Below are 15,136 nucleotides of genomic sequence, written 5' to 3'. Positions count from 1 at the left end.
ATTATTGTTCCAAGATAATTATTGTAATCAAGCAAACACATTGTTTTCCATATATATATATATATATATATATATCCTGAGCGCCTCCCAAATCAGTTTTATCTCAGTACTGAATCATCCCGTTACTTTATTGTAGTTTATTGAAATTTGGATTATTTTGGAAATATGAAATTTGGAAAACAACAGGTAAGGACTGCTGAGTTAGTTTACAATTTTTATTACATGTTTTCAAATTTGCTAATGGTTTGTATTGTTCTAGGGATGTTTTGTTCTATGTCTATATATGCACACCGCATGTAGTTACTCAGCACTTCGTTGAAGAGTTTTATGGCAGTAAAAAATAAGCAACCGCACATTTCAATATATACGCATATGGTATATACATGATTTTAAACTGGGTGGGAGATTAGCATAAACAAACACGACGCAGCTTATAAAACCTGTAGCGAAAGATAATTGGCTCTTGTTAAAACTTACCCTTGTGTTCGACGGCTTGAAAAAGCACTTCATAAAGCGCCCCACGATTGTTTTATCGCTCCTGCCTAACCTTGACCTCTAAGCTGTTGTGCGAACCCCTTACTTCACACCTCACCTTTGCGTTGAAATTACGAGGCGATGCTCAATTGATAAGCTCTTCATTCTTCTGAAATATCCTTTGATCTGATCTTCCTAAAAGCAGGAACCAGCGACTAGCACAACGAGGGATAAACATAGTATTGTTCTATTGTTATAATTATTCAATATGTGCTAGGGGTTAATTCGAACGTATCGTTGTAATGAAGTAGTTTATGTACGTGTACGTAATTACAGTATATTCGGAAAATGCTATACACTTCCACACTGTGCCTCTTTTTTATGGTGTAGTTGATAAGGAATAATGAATGGGCTAAATTTAATTTCGAAGCAACAAAAAGCTATCTTAAAAAGCTATTGGAAGTATGAAAACGTAGAACGTGTACAAATGCAACACTAATTCTAATACTCGACGGATTCCCTCATGCAATTAATCACACAGAATATAAGTTTCTAACGGACGGGACTGTTCAGAACGTTTACAGACAATTGTCCGATACGTGTTATACGTATTGTGCCAAAACTGAATTAAGTTCTGTCTATGCCTTCCAACGAAATGTAATGTTGAAAATTGTTGCGTTTTAAGTGAGATGCGGCGGCATCGGAGCTCACGAAGCGCTGCTCAAGTGCTCACAAGTCGACAACACTCACATTTACTCTACTGTTATATCAATAGTCGGCCTTATTCTTGTATTACATATGATGTCTTGATCTCTATTTCAGACCAGAGCAGGAGCCCGTGAGTTCGCTATGGACCTAATGTTATGAGTAATTTTGGCGTCCGCCGAAAGAGGGCGCCGTCTCTTTGTCACTGCACAATCACTCATACCCACATGAGCGTTCCGTTACTACTTACGAACAGTTATTCTCAGCCGCATCTTCAACCCCCTATCCGATCAAGTTGATTGAACATTCACTCAAATCTCAACATTATTAACACCTGCTAAAGACTCGTTGGCCATAGGAACGGCTACCTATATACACAGCATCGTGGAAAGAAAAATAGGAGGAGAGGCTCATCAGTTCGCTGCAATATGGATCAGGCACCATGTCACCAGTTTAGCCATGATACGAGTCGACATCATTTACTAAATCTGTTGAGGGATCTTCCTCAGGAGGTGCTTAGGGGTCAAGATTTGTTGTCGTTAGACTCTGGTCTAAGTGTGTGCGACGAAGAGGATTCCACCGCGCCGATTCAAATGCTTTCAGATGGTGTACTACTTAACGAACGTATACCAGAAGCATTCAAAATACCCTTATCGTCTTCGCAAACGACGAGCTCAAAGGCCAAAAAGAATATCGACTTTCTCATCGACGTCGTAACCGATAAACTCTCAGAAGATGATCAACCTGACGAGTACGCTTATGTACCAAAAACAGGTCAGTGCGTCTTTTGTCTCTCCGTTTCTTTCTATACAGCTACGTACTCACTGTAACCTTATGAGAAATTCATCGTTTTGTTCCAAATCAGTTATTATCGATGGACACCTTACGGACTTATCGAATTAGCATTCTGATATAGTCGGTCATAGGTTGTCGCATAGTGTTTCTAATTAGATGACACAAATCTGACTGGACGTATCTTTGACTCAATTTCTAGGCTGGTTCTGCTGCCGAACCCGAACCATTCCTTAAACACCCATGATTCAAACTGTGCTCCGTTTAAGCAGCTCAGGAGATTCTATTTCCAATTGAGTCCAATGGATTTATTTTACACAGTTTAGCCTGCTCATAGATATATTTGAATGGCTCTGATGCGCGGAGACACAGAAAGAGCCCGAAATAACTATCTGCGGTTTCTGCTTAATGGACGCACACATATACGTAGATAAATTGAAGGTAGCCGTTCGATACGTCCTTTACATCGTTTACAATGAACTGCCGTAAGCGGCAATCACTACGAAGAGGCTGTGCTGTTTGTATCAACGCAATGCTGTTCCAGTGTAGCCGTAGTTGTAGTTGATGATGAGTCTTCAAATACATATTTGCCCCGCTAAGACTATCGTTGTCGGAAGATAAATTAGCGGAGAGTTAGTGCGCTTTCGATGTGACAATGCTGACATGAATCGCTGACATTCTTCTCTTTGACAGTATACGGAATACCTGATCGATGACCAAACATCTGCTGCAATATATTCATCACGATCACTTACTAAGCATATCATTATAATTATATAATATTGTGTACTGCACGCACATGCGGTGTTTTGTATTCAAAGAGACGAAGCTGAAAATCTAGATTTATTGGGAAATCGGTGTTGTTTAACACCCGATTATTTGGTCACTGATCTATTATGAATCAACGTCCACTTCGTTGGTCCCGGGTGGCCAGGCGCTAGCTAATTAACCAGACACGAACCTTGCGAATGAATAGATTTACTCATGTAAATCGTTTAAAAAATGCGCGAAGGTACCAATGTGAAAATTTTCAGTAGCGCCTGATGCACTTGGCACTACAGTTTAAGTTCATTCGGCAACTTCTTTTCTATAAATAACGAACGAAGCGGCAGGTCCCTGACAGATGGCGGAATGACGTACCGCCAATTTCACCATCGCAAAGTGTCATAATGTATTCTCAATTGAAACACAATCACCGTTCGTCAGCTAGCCTCCTTGGCTACTCTTAACTTGCGCGTTGACGAGCATACGTCTTACTGCTGTTGTCGCATTATTATTATCTAAGCGGTTAGAAATTCCGGCATGATACAAGCCCTTCGAAAACACTTCAATGCATAAAACAGCATGTCCGCATTTGCCGCGTCATCATGATCCCTACCACCCGACCACTGGCCCCCCGACGAAACGGCTTTGAAAAAGGTTACCGTACACTGGCTACATTGTACCCCCACAATCGTACTTTATTTGCTGGCGTTCTAGCTGTCTAGCCTCAATCAACTGACGTAATGAAATTTACCTATAAAACCTTTGTTTGTGTAAAAATATCCCAAATATGAAGAAACATCTCGAGAATTTTTTTCTTAATGAAATAATAATCGGGAGAAAATTACTCGGCTGGATTTGGAAAAGCGGCACAGATTATCGACAGGGAAGACACACGTTGACGCTAGCCGAACTCACTATTAGTGATTCAGTTGGGTGGCCGAATGGTCCACGCGCTAGAACTTAATTTACAATGCTTAATTTTCGGTCCGGTACGACGAGAATGTTTGCAAGATAGGCCTATGTATATAACTACGATATAGAAAATATCCTATATATCTCTAGACCGTAGAAAATGACTGATATGAAAACCCGACACGTAATCATATGCACGACGTCTTCTGTACATTACGAACGACACGTCTCTGTGTGACGAGGGTCACAAGGTCACGAATCATATCAAACGTGTAGGATAGTCGATCGAAATGAACTTAGCTTGCCTACTCTGACTGTGACTAGTCACGTTACAGTCCGAATCTAGCTGAGCCCCATAATGTTCCTATAAATAAATCTAAATTTGATTCTAGTCTCAGTTATTAATCATTTATTTATACAAACACTATCGCCTTTATCTAGCGCATTTACAGTCGGCGCTTATTCAAATCAACAAGCTCAAGCAAATAGTTTCAACAGTCAAGACAACTGCGCGGCATGTTGAAGCGAGATATTTCTATATGGTTTTCGATGTATGAATGCGATACACACGCTATCATCGGCCTGTTTATAGAGACAAACAATATCGAACTGCTACCAGACGAGGTGATATAGTTGCAACTAATAATAGTAGTTTGTGGTACCGCCTCCTGCGGCAGTCACTGTCGACGCTCTTGCAGTTTGCCACTGTTTCGACTATGAGTGTATCCTATTGGCATACATTGACTATTAATGCCTGTCCTTATCGAACCTGAATTTTTTACGATTTTCCAGACGTTGTCTATTGGATTGAACTCTGCCGCAACGCCCATAGAGGTAACGAATCGCTTAGAGATGCCCTGTCGTGCGTGAAGACGTAGTCAGCATAAGGGAACGATTCCCGTATCTGGCGCAACATTTTGCTCTCGATAGCCTCGGCATATTCCTGGTGCTGTAGTATTTCCTGGTCGAAATGCACCACTTCAGTGCTTCTGCCAGAAATCATTAATTTTTGATGGATGTTCGATTTTGGGCATGACGGAGTTTTCGGAAAATCCTTCTCACACCCTTAGCACATGTGAAGGCATCATGGACGTTTTTTCCGAGTATGTAAAGATGAGGTCCACCTAAGAAACAGGCTTTCTCTCATTTCTCATCGACCCATTTTTTTTTTTATGTGAACGTCCAATACAGACGAATTCGTTTCGTTCGAGGATTCAACCAAGCCTTCTTAACAGCTCTACTGCCTTTAAGTGCAGCCCTTTGAAGTCTGCAGCCGAGCGCAATTTTCGGCACAGCAGGTTTGCGGGTTTTTGCCCTCCCCTCTTTTGAAGGACATTAGACAAAATCCCTCTGTCATTTTGGACTTCGCAAATAATTACACGGCCCTTCCGCTTTACAGGATGCTCTTTTCGACTGTTATTGCCTATGTTGGGCGACGACAGCGGGATGCCTTTTTCTGAGTGTTTTAGCAACGTAGGATGCTGGGAAGTATGAGATGTTTCAGAAATTGCATTTTGTGTACATTTGTCTTGACGTAGCAATCAGTGCTTTCTGCTATTTAGTGACATCTATTCGCTTTACGTGCGATAAGACGCAAAACCACCAGAAAACGTTCGAGCCAGTTAAGCCCACCCCAAAATCACCACTTCGTTGCAGTTCCGCGCCGGCAAACGTCGCGTTAAATAGTGAGATAGGACGCATCAGCTATACGTAACATGAGATATTAGTATCATATATGGATGCTGAAATAGTAGCAATCCGATTGGAACAAATAGTGACGTCTGCGATCGCTAAAATACCATACAGGTCATATCTCTTGTCAGCAATTCGGAAATATTTGCCGATATCTTCATCATATGTAGGGTACTGACGTAAAGTAGACTAACGCTGTTACAATAAACCAAAAACTGTTTTGCAACATCTCGTTTTAATATTACACAGTCAGCCTTGAAAGTTGAACCTATTTGATTGAGTGCCGACTGTAGGTCAACGCGATATCCCTTAAAAGGCGACTGTCAAATCGCCGTCTGTACGAGTTAATAAGATAGTTAGCTGTCCTGTTTGTTAGGCCACTTGTGATAATCGCAAATATAATTCGCAATCTTCATTCATTGTAGTTTGACGTAACGACAAGGACAACGTCGCCATTGTTATGCTTTAGACTTTTACGCTGATCGCTTGGGCCGCTAGCAATATTGTCGCTATTCGAAAGTCACATGGGTTCCTGCCCATCTGGGGAAAATAAAAGCCATTTAAAAACCAGGAATAAAGCCATATGCAGATATTAGTCAACATACATTTCATAGAGAAATATACAGATACAAGTAGATAGGAGCTGCTTTATGTGTGTGATGTTGACAACGGTTGGTACTGACAGGCGATTTTTATAGCAATGGGAATAGAGTATATCTAGTTTAGTTTTATGTACGAAGGCGCATAAAACACAGTGTGCGATAGCCAGGTTCCCAACCGGCCTAACAAGTCAACGAAAGTAACTTTAAAAGCTCGCGCCTCTGACGAGTGCTATACCCAGCCAGTCAAGCACTACCCCTTGTTAAGCGCGATATCTCCGCTTTATTAAGCTATAGGTGGCCATGTGTTATGGCCTTCTACATTTGATGTTCTGCTGAATAGCTGGAGTTCCACAGGTTTGTTGCAGTTTTCTTTTGAATAAAACCTAGCGCCTAAAACTTCTACGTAGACCGCGCTAGAGTAAAACGCAGTAACATATCTATAGCCCATTATGATTTTTTTGTAGCACTACTAGGGACAGCGGTGTCAAACATAAAATAAAAATACCAAACTATGATTTATTAAATTGGAGAGAAAGTCCTAGCGTTTTAACTACCACTTTACTTTTGATATACTGTTCGAGAGGGCTCTTCCTATTCAACGTGCTGTAATCGTATAGTATTGCGAGTCGAACTTCAACTTGAAGGACTGTTTCAAAGGTGGATGGTCCAGGTAAAAAAAAAAAGTACTTTTGCGAATTTTCCGTGCTTTGGATATCGTTAAGGCCAAAACGGTCCCGAAAATTTGCTTTATGTACGGTAATGACGATACTACTAAAAGAACTGCTTAAGGGTGCTTTGTCAAGTTTGAAAACGGTATTCAAGATCTAGAGGATACCCACGGTCCGGTCGACCGTTTGAGTTTGACGACAACTCTCTGAAGGATCTGTTGAAAGAGAACAGTCGATAACCAATTCGAGAATTCGAAAAGGTGGGCTGCAGCCATTCCGCTGGGTCGTCGCTAACCATCTCAAGTCCCTTAAACTGACGACAAGATTTGGAGCTTGGGTACTTCATGAACTCTGACCCCAGGGAGGAGTCACAACTTAACGCTGCATCTCACAATGTCGCCCCGTATCGAACTTCACGCAACTAATACGGCCAATTATTGCGGAGAATCGACACCGGTGACGAAAGGTGGTATCTGTACGTCAACATGAACCAGAGATCAAAAGTCGTAGCTTCAGAAAAAAAGCCAAGGCTCAGAGTTCGACCAGATATTCGATCAACAAGGGCTATTGTTTGTATTTAGTAAAATTACGTGGATCTGCTTTATCAGAAGTTCCTTCTCTATGAACCGGACAATTGTTTATTTTGCCTAGCTATCCCAAGTGAAGCAGACTATTCAAGAGAAAAAAAAACTTATAAAATGAAGTCAGGTTATTCTGGACCATGAAACGCAAGGTCGCACACAGTAAAAGCTGCCCTTCTGGCCTTCTAATGAACCCTTCATATTCTCCAGGCCTTATGCGCTGACGGTTCTTGCGTTTCACTAAGCAATCACTCACACGTGGTTGAAAAACTTTTCAAGACAGAATCGGCTTCTTTCTCGCAAGACGGTATGCATCGCGCGGTAAGCAATGACAGGATGCGTAACATCCTAGCTTATTGACGTAAGAGTAAAATATGCAGTGTTTTCTATTCAATAAAAAAGCGCTGGAGCTTTTTCATCAACCTACTATTATTTTCATTGTCCTCACCGTTATTATTACTTATGTGTTAAAACGGAAAACATAAGAGATATCGGTGCCAACGTACGATCCAGACCAACAAGTAGGACATCTATTGATCAGATGGATGCCGCGTGTGATTTAGCAAATGCACACATAATCGCGTCTATCGTGATGCTAATGCCCAATTCTTTCACGCCGATGACGTTCGTACTACAATTTAACGTCAGGCGATAGCTGCAGAGCATTAGAAAATTGTATGAATGATTGTCGAGCGCGGTTTCCACACGTGATATTTAATCAATCTGATCTAGGTAGCCCATCTGAAATAGGTGCTAAACTGACGAAGGCTGGTCCAAACAACGTTGTATATAGTAGAGGCTAGCGTAAATGATGAGACAATCGTATATGTCTAATAGTAAAGTATTGAGTATTCGACTGATGCCCAGATTGCATGCTGGATTAAACGACATATAACCTACCCTCTGCACTGGGTCATCCGCAAGCGGGGGAAGACACAAATAGAAATTTTTGTCGAATACTGTCGGAGAAGACATGAATAAGCATGACAAAGCGACCTATGCAGCTCTTGTTTGCCATCCTCCTCTACGAGCTCGGGTCTCGGAAATTACCTTTGTCTTTCGATATAACAAGAAGAAGGGCTTTGTGCCACATTACCAAGTGTTGTCCCATCGTGTAGCAATTCGGCGTGATGCTAACACTGCTGCCTCCTTAAGATATCCTGTTATTTCTCGTTTGATCACCCGCTTTGTTGGGCAGGAGCTTCTTTGCTGACCGTAATGTCGGTGGCTATCGTCGCTCTCATCCGGTTTGTCCCATGCCGCACTATAGAATAGCGGTGCTTTCAGCACAGCGCCCCTGGAAGTATACATCTATCAAGAAAGTATATCTGATTTGAGGAGACAGAGAGGGATCCACATCGTCACAGCTATCTATAAAAATGTTGCTTCGCCTCAAGGAAGCGGCCAGCTTCCTGTCTATCAGTGTACTTCCTCCGCTCAGTCCGGTAGACATGTTTCCATCATCACTACAGAACTATGGAAGCGAAGCGCTTTTCACGTGATGGGGTGGTTTACAGCCAACAGGTAAGTGTCTATTTGAGTTTGGTGAGCACCTCTGCGTAAATTGTCGAACAACAGGGTTTTACAATTAGGTTCGAACCCCTCAAATGCATATATAAGGCATCTCGAAAGATGGTGCTGGAGTCGTTGACCTAAGGTTGTTTTGCAATGGGGCAAAAATAACTGAGGCAATCTTAAAGTCCGTCTCGCGATTTCTGTGTGGGCCTTTTTAGAGAGACTCGCATAGTCGTAGCGGCTAAATTGCTGGTAAACGAATTTTCAACGTATGAAGTCTATTTCGGCTTGTGCTACAAAACTTCAAAGGTAGGCAGACTGATTGCGCGGACATTGATAGTGGAGAGTCCATCATACCAGTTAATATTCGTTTATGTTTCTCAATTACAATTCAGTTCCCAGAATTTGCTAAGGAATAGCATTCCGGTCCCTCGCGGTTCACCCAACCTGGGCTTGAAGTCGCCTCCCACGATTGTTGGCCAGCCGTTAGGCAAATACTAGAGCATCTCGTCAAGTACTCTATTAGTAGAACTGAGCCTTCGGTAGGGTCTGTTTGGACTCATACTCTTATTATAGTAAGCTTTTGACTTGTCTGTATAAGTACGTTGCCATTGCTCAGGTACCGACTATGGCATAACGTGACGCCATTACTGGGCTTTCCCTTGCTTCGCTGGTGAGTGTACTGTGTAGGAACCCAGTATGTTAACCCAGGTTTCACATAGGATTATTGTATCTACGCTTTGGTAGGAATTCTAGCGAACGGATATCTTCACAATTCCATAGCGCAACCATTAACGTTTCGAAGGTGTCCTTGGGGTAGTTATTGACTTCGGAACTGATTGCAGGACGACAAGGAGGCAGGCAAGTAGCGTCTCTGTCGATGACGTGTCATATTCCTTACGATAGATTATACATAATATATAATGATTATATATACGAACTCGTTTCCCAAGTTAGTAGTTCTATTTGTCACTTTGAACTTGATCTAAATGAGAAAATACTGTCAAGATAACACTGGAAAGGTTTGGAAATAAGGCAACTTCTCAACTAATGAATTTCTTTAACACAGTGTCATTTATGTATGGTATGTAAGTTCTTGTTTTTGCGTTGACACGTAATTCGTATACGCAATGCTGAACTGGGTTGATAAATCTGGGCCCAAACAAATATATACTTCCTAAGTGATTGAGCTAGACTTACATATACATAGCATACTTCGAAAAGTTTTACGGCTATGATAATCGAGAGCGCAATAAGTTCGTTATGGTGTGATGACCGTAACCTACAACATACAAGGTACGTGAACAAGATGCTGAGGAGAATATGAAGTTACTATTAGGCTTAATAACTGCTAGTATGGTTGCCATGCCGTTTCATAGGGTTGTTGCAAAAACCCCAGATAGATCCAGCAAGATCTACCCTAATTAGATTTCTAGTGGGGGCGAATCTTTAGCGCTACACATAAAAAAAAATGGCCCCACGTATAGAGAATAGCTGCGAGTGCCAAATACAAAAGCAGCTTCAATACTTTTTGCCTGTCTTTTACTAACCGTTTTTGTAGCTTTCTGTCATCTACTCTATTTCGACTCTAGCTGTCAGCGTGCCTTTGATGGCCGTAACCAAATTGAGCGCGATTTTAGCGATTCTTTTTTTTCTATGCGTTAATAATCCAAAGGCTTACATGATAATGTTAATAGTTTCACTCACCTTTTCCAAGGCCTTTGATGTAGATTATTCGGATGAGTCTTCATCTTTCAACATTTAATATTATTACGTAAACACTACGCTATCAGCGGTATTAAAGTGGGAGCATTTCATGTTTACAGTTATTTTGGCGTACGCAAGTAAGGACTTATTAAGATAAAAAACGTTTTTTCAATTTGACCTTCTGCTACCACACGCAAACGCTTCCATTGTTCTCTAACCTAATCATGACGCTTATTTATGACGCATTGTCATTTACGAGCACATAATTTTATCCTTTAAAGCAGGACGCGTCGGAGACACTTACTAGGAGTATTATATCAATGCAACGTTCAACACGCGCTGCTCTACATCAGGTCTACTCGATACGGTATCCGAGCTCTCCGACCGCATTACATGGCTGACAGTCACAATTCCTATCAATACTATTATATTATAGACGCATTTTACCAGTTTGGACAAGGACAAGGACGAACAGTTGCAAATGTTATCCTACTGCTATTGTTGGGCAAATAGAATATTCATTAGGACCTCAGCCGCCCAAACTAACAACGTTGTTCGATACAGATCACTCTAAAAACAATGATTATTATTGTTAGTCTTTAATTAGTTAGGGTTCATTCAACCATTGCTGGATCTGTTGGTAGCTAGTAGATTTTTCAGTCAGCATATCCTAGAGCCAGTCGAATTAAATTTAAGTTCCCGTTAAAGAGATACACCTTTCTATCTCTGATATATTTTGTAGCTCCTATTGCTTTGCCGTTAGCCAACTGACCACCACAAAGCGATGGCGTCTGATCACCATTAAGGCCTCACATACACTTATTCCTAATCAAACTTGTCCGCGTAGTGGATGCTGCTGTTGTGTCATTTGGTTATTCTATAAGGTGTCATCACAGTTTACGCTTTCGCTCACTGACCACGGTACCGTCTATATCAATCGATTTTGCCAGCTTTTCTGACGTCGACGATACAGAGCGTGTCCGCTTCACCGCCAAAAGCCACTACCTGGTCGACATATCGCCAACGATGGCGCCCAGCTCTCCTCAAAGGCTTTTAACGAAATCACTTCGGATCCAAGTCCGACTGTATTTGTAAACATATGTACAAATCCATACACACACTATTTTACGATCTTATGAACCTTATTGGATGCGTGCCATAAAATGCAACTTAGACCCATTATTTGAAACGGGAATATCTGTTAACTACATCGACAGCAAAATTCAACGTATAGAAGGCCTTTGTTCCATAGAGTTTTAGAAGCCATCCACACAAAGGGGTCATTTTTATTCAGATTAGGTTAATTTCATTGTAAATGCGTCACTCAATCGAAGAAAACATGTAAAGTAGATACATGAACTTCACCAAATTTGATATTTTTTTTAAAATTAAGCTAGTCGGAGAGAAATATTCTCATTTCTTCCTTTAAGATCAGAGAGGAAGGGTGCAGCGTCTCACTCTAACAAAAAATTATTGATGCATTATGTTTCCTTTGTTCTTCTTTGCGGTCCCGTTCGGCTTTTCATCCAGCTTCGAGAGCTAAAACGTTCGTCCAGCCAAATTATTTGTTGTGATTGCAATTTACAAGTAGTTAGAAAAGCTTCTAATCCATCAAAGCGTGATTAGAAAACACGGTGGGCGCCGATAACTTCAACTCAGGCCTTTCCAAAGCGGATTCAATATTTTTGGCCATACGCATCGGGCTTTTTCTGTTGGATAACGTCATTTACTTGATTCAACTGGGACTGTTGTTTGAAAATCCTTGTTAATCGTTCTATTCTGTTCAGGCATTTTAATAAATAAATAGAAATAAAGACAAATGTGCCAGAACAATTAAAGGCAACTCATGGTAGTGTTCGGATGGAGACAGCCTAGCTTCGAGCTTAAGTGTATCATCTAGATTCATCAATTCCTTTCTGTGCTTTACGTTGGCATGAAGATATCACTTCGCATGACTCGTAGTCATTCTGTAATTGGGGCTGCGTGTTCGTTGGTAGCGAGCCAAATGTTGAAAGACAGCAGAAGCCATCTTTCCTTGAGATATTCATTCAAATCGCAAGGCAAACGAGATACCAGTTTCCGCCAGAATCCCCTAGATCCAAACTACCTAAATGTTTCTAGTTTTATGTTCGATAGTGGCATTTTGTAGAGATACCTAAATATAGCTTACTATTTACAAATAAGCTTAAGGGTCAATTCGCCATTCAAAATCCTTATGAACCTGGGATGGGCTTCTGGTACGAGCAGCATTTTTCAGGTGCAGTCTTCCTAGCCACAGAGTCGATATTGTACGCAGCACAAGTATTAGCCGACCCGGTTCTTCAGCTTGGTAGAAAAATACAAAAGTAACTTTGCGTTTTCGAAGTGTAAAGTTGAAATTTTGTTTTCTTTGAAAAAAAAAGCAGCTATTTTTGAAGCTAGAACCCAAGAAGTAAGTGTACCTCCAGTGCCATTTATGGAGGAATGAGAAAGCACTTCGTTTATATATGCCTTCCATATGCTTCTCAAGGGGCATATTGAAGCAAGTAAACAGTGGAGACGAAGAAGACTAACGAACAATGTGAACATTGCCTTTTTCTTAATAAGTTAATAGCTTATTTACAACATTTTTATTTAATTCGAAGGTTAAATAAATGGCTGCAGCGTAGAGCTTTTTGTGCACAGACGATTGGTTCCGGTGTCGAAGCTCTCCATTGTCCTCAAAATGATTAACTCTACAAAGCAAATTACCCAGCTCGCACTTAACTACAGCTTTTCAGTTGATTAGTTGAGAGTTCAATCTAGGCGAAATTTAATGTGAATTTTTTAATGTATCATTGACCCTTCGACACGAGAAGAGGGCTTGTCCTTAATATGTTGCGTTCTGGCCACACTGCGGCGCTTCCTATCGAACGAACGGGGTGCACTAATATTATGGGTAATGGCGACGATGGTAGATATAAGTAAGTAGTGGATTATTTGTTTCAACAATTATTTCTCCTGGTGGTAATACTATTGATAGCAGTAGAACAGCTCGTATTTAATCTGCCTTTGGACACTCGCTGATTGGTTATATATGTTTATTACCACTCTGAACCGATCGACACTGAGTAAATTCGTACATTGAACGTTGGGTGCCATCCACAGCGTTATCGAAAGCACGGATGGTAAGACAATGGCGGCGTTTATAGCCGAGACCTGTAGTAACAGATCAATCGGGGCACAGTGTACACAGATGAAGAATTAGCATTACGTACCCCGTATAACGACAGCGTTCTAAAGGCTGACAATCAAGTCGCCTTATACGGATACCGATTTCACTATAATTTGAAACGAATATATAAATAAGATTTCGACCCACTAAACCGTTAATCAGTCAGCCGTTCGTTTAGCTTATTGTTAGTTGCATATTATTGCTCGTTTCCAGATCAGTTGCTTTTTAGAGCTCATCATCGGACTCCAACGCTCGGCTACCTGTGTGACAATGACCCGATGACGACGCTTTTACCTGGGGCAACGCTCCATGCTGATAGTTTTGCTGGTAATCTATTAGTGTGCGTATTCATTATATTGCCATCTTGTCCTCCCTAAGCATGTCCCGCCCAGAGCGCTCCGCTGTTCTGGCAGATGACAGAAGCTTCCATTACGGTTTTTTTTGTTACTGCTGTAACCGCTACATTTGTTTTAGATACACTTGATTCGGATGCCGCTGCCGGCAACAGACGGCTGGGTATGAACAAAACGTAACTCGCATGGCATAATGGTAGCAGTCAATCGGCAGCGGAGAAGTCACTGTCTATATTTTCGGTATTTGCTTGCCGTCCACGTTGAAAGATGCTTTGATAACAAACGAAAACCTCAGCTGATACTTGATAATATCAAAAAGTAATAACAGAGAGAGCATATTCCGGCTTCTCTGGCTGAATCTAGTCTACCTGCATAGAATACGATACGCGCCTAACAGCTATGGGGCTGCAGGGTTGTTCGCTTCCACTGAGGATATCGGTCTGTATGTCGGATTATGGCAGTCTGCCCGCAATCGCTTCTAAAAGCTCGTCTGAGTATTCCCAGGACACTTTAATTCGCTAAAATCAGATCTCTCTCTAGCTTTTACCATCTGTTTGATTCAGTGCAAAGTTAACTTGCGCGTGCTGTGCACGTGACTAGCGTTTGCTATAAAGCGAACCGATCAAGCATCGTGCAGATTCTTGTCCTGATCATTCGTATCGTTTTACGATCGGCTATCACCTGCATAGACACCTACGGTCGTTTTGCAAACATGCGCTTAGAAGCTGTTTACGTTTATGAGAGACTTGACTCGAACCAGTCGTCTATAACAGAGGTGTCAGGAGCTAAAGAACATGCAAAGCACGTGCGTGCAAATCCGAATTACGCACAAATACATCCAATTTTGAGTAAAAGCTAAACCGTTGCCTCAGACAACGACGCCCGTACCTCAGTGCACCTTTGGATCTTACGCAGTACGCCGCGTTGGAAAATCAAAAAGCTGTAGAAAATGGATAACGACGTATCGCTAGCTCTTGCTAACGCTGAATTCAACGATGACCACTACAGTAAGTCACCGATTCACTGACAACTCGCTAATATCTTTGTAGGTTAGTCATTTCGTACTGGTAACTATTACAGATACAAGAAAGGCTGGTAATGATTGAACAGGGCACATCAACCGAACGGTTCGGGTCTCCAAACATTTTGAATTCGTCTGGAATACCAGATGTCAGTT

The 15,136-nt window shown here is 41.4% G+C and overlaps 1 protein-coding gene across 3 annotated transcripts in view; it reads left to right on the top strand.

The window, feature by feature from the left end:
* LOC111262164 (uncharacterized) overlaps positions 1-15,136 on the top strand; it is a 79,403-nt gene that overhangs the window by 13,177 nt on the left and 51,090 nt on the right. For 2 of the 3 annotated variants that reach the window (XM_022836209.2, XM_022836210.2), the window contains exon 2: positions 1,297-1,953. In XM_022836209.2, the coding sequence (XP_022691944.1) occupies positions 1,608-1,953 (346 nt within the window). In that variant the 5' untranslated portion in view covers positions 1,297-1,607. Of the gene's footprint in view, positions 1-1,296; positions 1,954-14,714; positions 14,967-15,136 lie in introns of those variants that run through there. The other variant, XM_022836211.2, reaches the window with a different exon arrangement.

The sequence above is a fragment of the Varroa jacobsoni genome, unplaced genomic scaffold (assembly GCF_002532875.2).
Source record: "Varroa jacobsoni isolate VJ856 unplaced genomic scaffold, vjacob_1.0 scaffold_630, whole genome shotgun sequence".
Classification (NCBI taxonomy): Eukaryota; Metazoa; Arthropoda; class Arachnida; order Mesostigmata; family Varroidae; genus Varroa; species Varroa jacobsoni.
Note: the sequence above shows the minus strand (reverse complement) of the source record. Positions and strands in the feature narration are given on the sequence as shown.